Genomic DNA, 12,103 nt, shown 5'->3' with positions numbered 1-12,103 from the left:
GACAGGGTTCACACGCAGGCAATACATGAGTCGACGAGGTGTTGAATACACCAGGGTTGACAATGAGCATGTATGTGTCGTAAATGTGTCGACGAGGTGTTGAATACATCAGTGTTGACAGTAAGCATGTACGACATAGATGCAAACGAGGACGTTTGAGATTTCAAGAGGGGGGTATGTCACCAGCGTGTGACTACTATCTATCCTTTTTGTTGATTTCTTTCTTATTATTTATTTACCTTCACTTTTTGGAAACACCCCTCGGGAAATCTAACTGCCCTGTATTGCATAGCTAGTGTGGAACTGTTCAGAGGGAGTCCAGGCCTGAGGGCAAGAGAGCACTAAGGTTGGACAAGGACTATGGTTAGCCAAGTGGGGTCATTGACTAGCCAAAGTGGAATCCTTTGTTACAGAGGCTACATTTCAGTTCTGGATGTGGCCACAGTGTACAAAGAGGGTCGGATGACCTAGAAAGATACAATGGCAGCATCTCCTAAAATTTAGGGAACTGCTATTTTGGGACCTGAAAATGTGTTGGCGTCATTACCTCCGGAATGACAAAGGGAACATTTTCTTACTCTGCCGTGAAGTCAACTGGCCAACCGGTTGGGAGATTTTTAGGCGGCAACCCCGAAACGGGAAAATGCTTGTAAATGTGCCAAGTGGCACCTTCTGGTGCACTTTCCTCATGCAACAAGAAGTGGCGCTGAATTTGAAGGAGAGAGAGCCTCATTTTCAGATTTTGTCACAGGTTAAGAGCTATGGAGTGCTTGCTTTCCCTCTTATGCACAGTGCGGTGCCAGGAGTGATGCCCTGCACGCTACGCACTGCCCTCTCTCTCCCCTTTGGCAGTATGTTATGCCCCACTAGTGGGCTCTTCATTTGACCAATGTACAGTTGTGTGGGTTCATGCGCGATTGCCGAGGCAAGAGCCTCTTGCACAGGTACTGGATTAGCTAGCGGCTAATCCCCCCGCAGGTACAGGTGAATTCGGAGAGGTTTCACGCCAGAAATCTCGTCCAATTCAAAGGGCAAGTAGCCCTACAGGTGCGGGAGCTCGAGGACTTGCTAAGGATGCGACCGGTACGCGAAACGGAGCCCGAAACAGTAAATTACAGCCTGCTGTGTATTTTTGCAGGTTTAGGGTTTTGGCCCTAAACAGACCCTAATACCCCCAGGAGGTTCGGGGACGCAAGGGGACCGCTGTACAGGCGATCTGGCGCATTTTCAGTGCTGAAAACAGAGAATTCAGCATGCTGCAGATTCTCGCCAGGTTTTGCAAAGTGCCCGTATGCGTCGGGAAAGTCGGCCAATGCGTGGGAATACTGACTGTGAAGGGTTCTAGTACAGTTATGTTGCCGAAATCAAGCCAGAACAGTCAAAATTCAGCCAAGGTTGTGCGGGGCAGCTTGGAAAGAACCACAGCGTATATTCCCTCTTTTGAACAATAAAGAAATACCGAAAGGGGCGCCTAAGTTAGGGGTCAATCTGGTGTCGGTCTTCTCATACAGGTGCATTCTAGCATCTGTATCCCATTCCCCTCTCTTGTGTCACTATAGCGCAGGTATAATAGACGACTAATAATGGGTGAAAGCTAAATCAAGGTTTAAAGTAAAGTCTACCGCCCTTTTTGGATTAAACAGGCTGGTTTCATGGGTACTACCGGGTACTGAGGTACTGAGAGGTTCTATGTCAACGACAATGTTGACAACGACGGGGTACTGCTGGGTCTCTGTCGACGACGATGATGTCGGCGACGAGGTACTGATGGGTCTATGTCAATGATGATGATGTCGACAAGGAGGAGGTTCTTGACGGGTTTGTGGATGTGTGTCGACAACAATGATGTCGATGACGACGAGGTTCTTGACAGGTCTGTGGATCCTTATGCTGAGCCAAGGCACAAGGGGTACTGGTGTTGGGGTACTGTGTCGACGACGACGATGGGTCTATGGTTGAATGCCGGATTTGCTAACACTGTCGATGGCTTGGGTCTGCAACCACGACGAGGCTAGGGCTGGAATTCGCCGGCGATCATGGACTGAAATCGTTGGCTGATCCGGGCTGAAACGTTGGTTCTACATGCTGAAAACGTTGAGGCTCTTGGCTGAAAACGTTGAGGCTACATGGCTGAAAACGCCGAGCTAAATCCTTAAACACTTATGTTGCACTCGGCAGTAAACCCTTCTTGTGGAGAGGCTTGAAAGTTTTTGCGGCCCCTTTTTGAAGTGCGAGGAGTTATCTAGCAACTTCAACACGGCCCCCCCTTGCTCGAGCGCCAGTGACAAATTGAACAGCGATAACTACGCCCATTGGAACTTGATTATGTGACTCTGGTTCACGCGGAAAGGCTTAGGGACATAGTCGATGTCTCAGTCGTTAGAGCCCTCAGCCTTGTCCTACTAGGGCTCCCAGAAACAAGAACGCCCGCCGTCAAGATGACGAGTATCAAAAATCATTTGTGGATTGGGATGCGAGTAATGCGAAGGCAATGTCGGCCATTGTGGAATTTCTGACAAAGGAAATTTCTCTAGCCATTCAAACTTTGAAGACTGCCAATGATATGTGGTTCAAGCTCGTTGGAACTTGATTCGGATTCTATGATGCGAGCAGTCACCCTTCTTGGACAGTTATTTGCCATCAAGTTTCCAACAGGAAGTTGACAAGGCAATTGAGTCAGTGGGACCTGGGTCTACCCATGTCTACCTCATTTTATCCTATATAAGATCGCATTTAATAACACGATTCGTTTCTGAATCAGGCACCCGTTTATGCGGCACGTGTAGGTCATATTGAAGTGGTGGTAGTCTCTTTGTACCAAGGCCATGTCTGGCAAACCATGGGAGAAGAGGACAAAGATTGAAGACCTTTTTGCTCAAACCTGGTTATGGAATCGGGAATAATGATTCTTGTTAGATGGCTTTTGACAATGCATTCTCGTGAATACATCTTCACCCTCCTCAGAGAGAAAGACATTGCATGCGAATGAATAAATCTTCCCTCTTGAGTTGTAGAGCAAGCCAAGCAAGACGCACTGGCTGCTGTGATAGTTGTTGCAAATCTTTTGGTGGAGACCCTGAATGGGGATGTGCACATGTCCTTCCGAGATGAGAAGCGGATTGCAAGTGAAACCCAAGCTCTAGTTGCCACTGTACTAAGATTTTTGAAGCAAACAAAGCAATGGATCTCTATGGTGAATGAATTTGATATGGCTTTGAAGGTAAAATTCGATATCATTCATATACATACACATGTCTGTGTGTTTATTGTCATTGGTTAACATGTGATACCGCTTCTAATATGCCTTCTTTCTTATTTGAACGAGGAAATTGGGGACTTTGAAAACTGGATTAAAATTAATGAATATGATTGCAAAAGCATCGCCAACGCGATTCGCCACGTCTCTCTGATATCAGGAAGACCATCATATACTTGAATAAGTGAGTGAAAATCCCTATTATGAAGATTCACATATTTTCTATTTGGTTTGGTTCTAAAGAAAATTGCAGGGTCTCTCAAATGTGTGATATAAAATGGTTCAATCGCAAAGAAGTTGTTTGTAGAATGGAATTTCTTTTGGTTCCTCAGGCATGTCAAAAAGACGAGGACCAATTATTTTTAGGAGGCCGACAGTGCACAAAATGGAAGAGTTTTAATGAGTTACTTCCCATCAAAGTGATGGGATGCTTCTTGTAGTTTGACTGTAAATTGCTCTCGTATGGATAGTCAAGGCACTTTTTTCTCTATTTTGCTCGATCTGTAGGTTTTTTTAGTCTTTTTGTGGAAAATCACCAAATTTTAGATGTGTTTCGAATAAAGAAACAAGAACTCCGTGCTTTCTCTCTCACATCAAGCTTCCCAACTCTGAGCAAGCTTTTCCTTAGAGTTGGGAGGCCTAATGAGAGAGAAAATAGAGTCTTGTATTCTTTTGCTGTTACTTCTTAGTGTCCTCTTTTTGTTTGTGCTTGGCATCAGTTAGTTTTATAGAATTGCGCCCGCACACCCGCACCTGCATGTCGTAGGGGTTGAACCATAGCAAGGATTTACTTTCAAGTGTTTTAGGTAGATTCAATCCTTTCAACATGTGTGGATCTATGGGAAACTCTATCAAATTGAGTCAAGTCATCTTCACTTTATGTAAGTATTGTGAGAGTGCACGTGTGCGGAAGAGAGAGAGAGAGAGAGAGAGAGAGAGAGAGAGAGAGAGAGAGAGAGAGAGAGACAGAGAGACAAAACATTGATATGGTGAAGAGGGGGTGATCAACCCTCCACAGACTACCAAAGCAAAAGACCTATCAGTACATCTATGACTGTGGGTGTCCCCCTTGCCCCATATATAGGTGCCCAAGGGGAGGTAGGGCAATGCCTAAGAAAACCCAACAACCCAGCTAAATGAATATAGGGAATACCCCATGGGCGCCCAACTCAAGTGGGCAGCCGGCCCAGAAGTTGGCGGCCGGACAATGCAGCCTATATGCATATGCAAAGGGTGGCCAGCCCGAAGGCACACTAGCCGCACATGCATGCCCTAGACTTGTGAAGCAGCTGAGTGGTGTGAGTCTTAACACCCCCTCTCAGCACCGGATGCTGAACAAACCGCATGAAGCTGAAGACGTGAGGCAAAAAAATGAAGATGCCTGCAACAGTCTGGGGTGTCACAACCTTCGAGAGATCTCCATGGTAAAATGCCGTTACGAGCAGTGTAACAAACTATTGTACTTCGTTGATAGAGGGCGAAGATACAGCGTGAACGTCCCGGACTGAGTGTGAATAAAACTCCTTCTCGTGAAAGAAGTACCAAAAGAAGTACCAACAGACTGCAAGTGTCCTGCCCGATAGGATCTGTGGTGTCTGTAGTCAAAACGTCTGGAGAAAATGGAGTAGCCCAGGAACCATCATGAGAATGACCGGAAGCGTGTCAATGCAGGAACCTGTAACCCAGTGTGGCGAGGTGGCTAAATGTGTAAAACTCCAGGAAGGCTAGGTATGGCAATCTGTGCCGTAACCGTCCTCCAAGTCAAGGAAAGCCAAACTAAACAGTTTGCACTGTAGAAGCTATCGTAATCTGTAGCACTCACCGATAGACCGCATGGACCACCACTGGATGGTGTCTCGTTAGTAGGTAGGGTAATCCAAGATGAGGGGAAAGCAAGACTAAACAATCTGCATTGTGAAGGTCCTCTGAGAAGAGGCGTGGTTAGACCAAGCTGTCTGCACCGTGATCATCCTGTATGAAGAAGGGAAGCCAAACTGAGAAGTCTGCGTTGTGAAGATCCTCTGAGAAGAGAAAAGGCTAGACCAATCTGTCTGCGTTGTCTTGCCTGTATCTTCTGCCTCCAATCCTCCGGTGTCAACCAAAACAAAATCCGCACCAACAACGCCACCAAACCGCAACTCGGTGTGGCTCTCAACGTGAATGAGCTGGGAGTGTTCTACTGCCTAGGTCGGGGGATAAGTCTTTTGTAAGGTTACCGAGGGTGAGTGTAAGCAACTATGAAGGTAGCAATCCAAATGATTAGGAGTGTAGAAGAGCAACTGCACTACCATCCAAGCCAAGCTTCGGATGACTCCGGATGTAGTCGCGGGATGCCTGATCTCCTGCATTTTGCGGGTAAACTCTCCAAGAGAGTCCAAAGCACTAAAGTTCCACTCTAGTCTATATATCCAAGCAATGAACCTGTCCAAGAAGAGATCCAAGATCCTCTCCCTAAGTCCATGTAGATGCTCTTGTGTAAGCTAGTGATCTGACGTCTCGAGGTCAAGTAGTAAGTATCTTCCACCCAAGATGGTTGTATCTTCTCTGGGAATGTCGTGATCCGGTGACGAAAAGTCCCAAAAGGGCTAGCGCTTGTAGCGAGAAGTTGATCGCCAGTGGATGAAGTAAAAAACGCAGGTGGTGGGGGGGTCCTCCACGACAGAAAAACGCCAGTTTCCATCGTGTGTGGTTTTTTCAAAACGCTGGCAGATCTGCAAAAAACGCTGGCTGATTTGATCTTCTTCTTGGGAAGGAGGACCTCATGCGGAAAGATGCGCCTTGGACATGAAGAGCGTGTGCTCTGATACCATGTGAGAGTACGTCAGAGAGAGAGAGAGAGAGAGAGAGAGAGAGAGAGAGAGAGAGAGAGAACGCTGATCATTGACTACTGGAGCAAAAGACCTGTCATTACATCTATGATTGTGGGTACCCCCTGGCCCCATATATAGGTGCCCACGGGGACAGCATAAATGAATACAGGGAATATCTCATGGGCGCCCAACTCAAGTGGGCGGCCGACCCAGAACTCGGGCGGTTGGAGACAGTAAGGCGGCTAGCCTAGAAGTGGGTGGCCGGACAATGCAGCCTATATGCATATGCAAAGGGTGGCCAACCCGGAGGCACACTAGCCCTACATGCATGCCCTAGGCTTGTGAAGCAATTTAATGAACCTAAATGATATATCGAGAGAATCTAGCTATGGAGCAATTTAATTAACATGGTCCTTGATTAAACTAGTGTTGGTAGCCATTGATGGACTTGATATTCTTGTTATGAGTTTCACAAGCTAAAAGAGAACATCAAGCCCATCCTAGCTTGTAGTGAGACGATTGTGACTCAACAAAGAGCAAGTTTTTGAGATCCCATGGTCATTCAAAGTGAATGGCTCAACATGATCTCAGTTCACAAATGCTTTGGATTGTTTCGAGATTTTAGGCCATACAAGGTTGGGCATCATATGGAAACCAACACGTATGCACAATGACATTTTTTTAGGAGTTGCGGAGAAGAAATATGATTTGTTAACCAGAGTGTATGATGTGAAACTACCAAATAAAAGCTTGAAAAGAGAACCAACATGAAAACATATACACTGCTATATGACATGAAACTACTAAAATGAAAACTTGAAGAAAAAACTTACATTGCAGCAAATATTACATTTCACTTTTAGTTCATATAGACTTATCTTTGTATGATGATTACCATATAGAACATATATACAAGACAATATATATATATATTATATACACACACAAACATATATATTGATATATATATATATATACATGCATAGATATATATGTATATATGTGTGTGTGTGTGTGTACACTAAAGTGGTGGTAGACTCTATATATCGAGGCAATTGTCTGGCAAACCATGGGAGAAGACGAAAAAGACTAAAGGCCGTTTTGTTGAAACCTGGTTTTGGAATCGGGAATATTATTTTTGTTAGATGGCTTTTTACAATGCATTTTGGTGAATACATCTTCACTCTCCTCAGAGAGAAAGCCATTGCATGCGAATGAATAAATTTCCCCTCTTGAGTTGCAGAGAAAGCTAAGCAGGATGCACTGGCTACTACCATAGTTGTTGCAAATCTTTTGGTGGAGACCCTGAATGGGGATGTGCACAAGTCCTTTCAAGATGAGAAGCGGATTGCAAGTGAAGCCCAAGCTCTAGCTGTTACCGTACAAAGATTTTCAAAGCAGACAAAGCAATGGATCTCTATGGTGAATGAATTTGATATGGCTTTGAAGGTAAAATTTCGATATCATATACATACATACATACATTTGTTTGTGTGTTTATTGTCATTGGTTGTCAACATGTGATATTGAGTGCCTTCTAATATGTCTTCTTTTTTATTTCAACCAGGAAGTTGGGGACTTTGAAAATTGGATTAAAATTATTGAGTATGACTGTGAAAGCATCGCCAACGCGATTCGCCACGTCTCTTTGATAGCAGGAAGACCATCATATTCTTGATTAAGTGAGTACAAATATCTATTATGAAGATTGATATATCTTCTATTTCGTTTGGTTCTAAAAAAAATTGCAGGGCCTCTTAAATGTGCGATATGAAATGGTTCAATCGCAAAGAAGTTGTTTATAGAATGGATTTTGTTTTGGTTCCTCAGGCATGTCAAAAAGACAAGGACCAATTATTTTTAGGAGGCCGACAGTGCACAAAATGTAAGAGTTTTAATGAGTTACATTACTTTCCATCAAGTGGATGGGATGCTTCTTGTAGTTTGGCTGTAAATACCGTATGGTTAGTCAAGGCGCTTTTTTCTCTATTTTGCTCGATCTGTAGCGGTTTTAGTCTTTTTGGGGAAAATTACCAAATTTTAGATGTGTTTCGGATAAAGAATTAGGAACTCCGTGCTTTCTTTCCCACATCAAGCTTCCCAACTCTAAGCAAGCTTTTCCTTAGAGTTGAGAGGCTTAATGGTAGAGAAAATAGAGTCTTGTATTCCTTTGTTGTTACTTTTGAGTGTCCTCTCTCTTTTTTTGTGCTTCCAATCGATTAGTTTTATGAGATTGCACCCGCACACCCGCCCCTGCATGTCGTAGGGGTTGAACCATAGCAAGGATTTACTTTCAAGTGTTTTAAGTAGATTCAATCCTTTCAACATGTGTGGATCTATGTGAAACTTTATGAAATTCAGCCAAGTAATCTTCACTCTATGTAGGTATGATGTAAATCACCATGTTGGAGACACAATGGATGGATGCTCAGATATACGATTCTACTTTATGAAAGGCACATATTAATGAATTATAATGAAAAGTTTTCTTTAAGAGGATGCAATTAATCAAAATGTGAGAAATAAGTTATTTTATTTAAAGGGCGCACACAAATGGATCAAGAAAGATAGAGATCATAAAAGGGATTGGTGCCTTGTCTTCTATCTCAAGAAGACTTAGAAAAGCAGGTATAGATCTCTAAGGATCATGCCAATTAAGAGAGCGTATAGATGCTCTTTCTTAAAGATCCTAAATGATATATCAAGAGAATCTAGCTATGGAGCAATTTAATTAACAAATGAAATTTTAAATCTTTTGTATCCTTGATTAAACTAGTGTTGATAGTCATTGATGGACTTCATATTCTTGTTGTAAGTTTCACAAGTTAGAAGAGGACATCAAGCCCATCCTAGTTTGTAAGGAGAGGATAGCCACTCAACAAAGGACAAGTTTTTGAAATCCCAAGGTCATTCAAAGTGAATGGCTCAACATGATCTTAATTTTCAAATGCTTTGGATGGTTTCGAGATTATAGGTGCACACAAGGTTGGGCATTATATGGAAACCGACATGTATTTACAATGGCATTTTTGTAGGAGTTGGGGAGAAATTAGAGAAGAAATATGTAACTATAGTATATGATGTGAAAGTACCAAATAAAAGCTTGAAAGAGAACCAACTTGAAAACATATAAACTGCTTTATGACATGAAGCTACCATATGAAGACTTGAACAAAAAACATACATTGCAGCAAATATTGCACTTCACTTATAGTTCATACAGACTTCTCTTTGTATGATGACTACCATATAAAACATATATACAAGACAATCAAAACATACACACACACACATAATATATATATATATATATATATTTTGAAGCCATGTCTGGCAAACCATGGGAGAAGACGACAAAGACTGAAGGCCTTTTTGTTGAAACCTGGTTATGGAATTGGAAATATTAATTTTGTTAGATGGCTTTTGACAATGCATTCTAGTGAATACATCTTCACTCTCCTCAGAGAGAAAGCCAGTGCATGTGAATGAATAAATTTCCCCTCTTGAGTTGCAGAGAAAACTAAGCAGGACGGCTACTACGATAGTTGTTGCAAATCTTTTGGTGGAGACCCTGAATGGGGATGTGCACAAGTCCTTTCAAGGTGAGAAGCGGATTGCAAGTGAAGCCCAAGCTCTAGCTGTCACCGTACAAAGATTTCGAAGCAAACAAAGCAATGGATCTCTATGGTGAATGAATTTGATACGACTCTGAAGGTAATATCATACATATACACACATACATATATGTGTGTGTGTGTGTGTTTATTGTCATTGGTTGTCAACATGTGATATTGAGTGCCTTCTAATATGCCTTCTTTCTTATTTCAACATGAAATTGGAAACTTTGAAAATTGGTATAAAATTATTGAATATGAGTGTGAAAGCATCGCCAACACAATTTGCCACGTCTCTTTGATATCAAAAAGACCATCATATTCTTGATTAAGTGAGTGCAAATATCTATTATGAAGATTGACATATCTTCTATTTTGCTTCGTTCTAAAAAAAATTGCAAGGCCTCTCAAATGTGCGATATGAAATGGTTCAATCGCAAGGAAGTTGTGTATAGAATGGATTTTCTTTTGGTTCCTCAGGCATGTAAAAAAGACGAGGACCAATTATTTTTAGGAGGCAAACAATGCACAAAATGCAAGAGTTTTAATGAGTTACGTTACTTCCCATCAAATGGATGGGATGCTTCTTGTAGTTTGGCTGTAAATTGCTCTCGCATGGATAGTCAAGGCGCTTTTTTCTCTATTTTGTTCGATCTGTAGCATTTTTAGTCTTTTTGTGGAAAATCACCAAATTTTAGATGTGTTTTGAATAAAGAGTCGAGAATTCGGTGCTTTCTCTCCCACATCAAGCTTCCCAACTCTTAGCAAGCTTTTCCTTAGAGTTGGGAGGCTTAATGGGAGAGAAAATAGAGTCTTGTATTCCTTTGTTGTTACTTCTAAGTGTCCTCTCTTTTTTCGTGCTTTGCATTGGTTAGCTTTATGGGATTGCGCTCGCACACCCGTCCTTGCATGTTATAGGGGTTGAACCATAGCATGGATTTACTTTCCAGTGTCTTAAGTAGATTCAATCCTTTCAACATGTGTGGATCTATGGGAAACTCTATTCAATTGAGCCAAGTAATCTTCACTTTATGTAGGTATGATGTATATCACCATGTTAGAGACACAATGGATGGATGCACAGATATACGATTCTACTTTATGAAAGGGATACATTAATGAATTATAATGTAATGTTTTCTTTAAACAAACAGAGGATGCAGTTAATGAGAATGTGAGAGAGAATAAGTTATTTTATTTAAAGGGCGCACACAAATGGATCAAGAAAGGTAGAGATCCATAAAGGGATTGGTGAATTGTCTCTTGTCTAAAGAAGATATAGAAAAGCAGATACAAATCTCTAAGCATCATGCCAATTGAGAGAGCGCATAGATGCTCTCTCTCAAAGAGCTTATTAAATGATATATCACAAGAGAATCTAGCTATGGAACAATTTATTTAACAAATGGAATCTTAAAGCTTTTGTGTCCTTGATTAAACTAGTGTTGATAGTCATTCTCGTTATAAGTTTCACAAGCTAAAAAAGAACATCAAGCCCACCCTAGTTTGTAGTGAGAGAATTGTGACTCAACAAAGAGCAAGTTTTTGAGATCCCAAGGTCATCCAAAGTGAATGGTTCAACATGGTCTCAATTTGAAAATTCTTTGGATGATTTCGAGATTATAGGTGCATACAAGGTTGGGCATCATATAGAAAACCCCATGTATGCACAATGGCATTTTTATAGGAGTTGCGGAGAAGGTAGGGAAGAAATATGATTTGGTAACTAGAGTGTATGATGTGAAAGTACCAAATAAAAGCTTGAAAAGAGAACCAACTTGAAAACATAAAAACTGCTTTTTAGTTCATAGAGACTTCTCTTCGTATGATGAAAATGCATATTTGCTGTAATGTAGGTTTTATCTTCAATTTTTCATTTGGTAGTTTCATGTCGTAAAGCAGTTTTTATGTTTTCAAGTTGGTTCTCTTTTCATACATACATACATACATACACACATATATTCTGAATGTGTGTGTGTGGCTGTTTTAATTTATATAATAAGACATAAATAAACTTTTACATTCAAAAGACAGATGGCTTCAGAGAAAAGACAATAATTAATACAAAAACAACTCAATCTTAGAATTCTCTTTGTACATGGAATATGAGAATGAAGCCTCATTCTAAGTATACAATGATAGTGATGCAATAAAGAATTAGTTCCCAAGTAGTAAGAGCAAGTGACTATCTGATAGACAATAGCTTTAAGCCAAAAAAAAATCCAAGAAAGGATAGAGTCCTCACCTACATCCATCCAAATAAGACAACAGATACGTTAGTCTTGGATGTGTTTTACAAGTGTCAATGGATTGTATCAGTTGTTATCCATGTCCATTTTACAAGTTTTAAAACTTAAAACTATTGTCGAAATATTCATTTTTCTTAGTTTTTCTGTTTTAAGTTACTCAAAGGAGTACTTATA

The 12,103-nt window shown here is 41.3% G+C and overlaps 1 protein-coding gene and 1 pseudogene across 2 annotated transcripts in view; both read left to right on the top strand.

Annotated features, from left to right (window-relative positions):
* Positions 1-8,055, top strand: part of LOC147426510 (biogenesis of lysosome-related organelles complex 1 subunit 1-like) — a 51,307-nt gene extending 43,252 nt beyond the window's left edge. Inside the window, exons 2-4 of one of the 2 annotated variants that reach the window (XM_086499172.1) lie at positions 7,310-7,515; positions 7,634-7,748; positions 7,897-8,055. In XM_086499172.1, coding sequence (XP_086355298.1) covers positions 7,310-7,515; positions 7,634-7,744 — 317 coding nt within the window. In that variant the 3' untranslated portion in view covers positions 7,745-7,748; positions 7,897-8,055. Of the gene's footprint in view, positions 1-7,309; positions 7,516-7,633 lie in introns of both variants that reach the window. The other variant, XM_086499171.1, reaches the window with a different exon arrangement.
* LOC147426509 (uncharacterized) overlaps positions 7,837-12,103 on the top strand; it is a 6,524-nt pseudogene continuing 2,257 nt past the window's right edge.

This window comes from Adiantum capillus-veneris, chromosome 24, assembly GCF_014529385.1.
Source record: "Adiantum capillus-veneris isolate H3 chromosome 24, ASM1452938v2, whole genome shotgun sequence".
Classification (NCBI taxonomy): domain Eukaryota; kingdom Viridiplantae; phylum Streptophyta; class Polypodiopsida; order Polypodiales; family Pteridaceae; genus Adiantum; species Adiantum capillus-veneris.
This window is presented reverse-complemented; position numbering and strand designations above follow the sequence as displayed.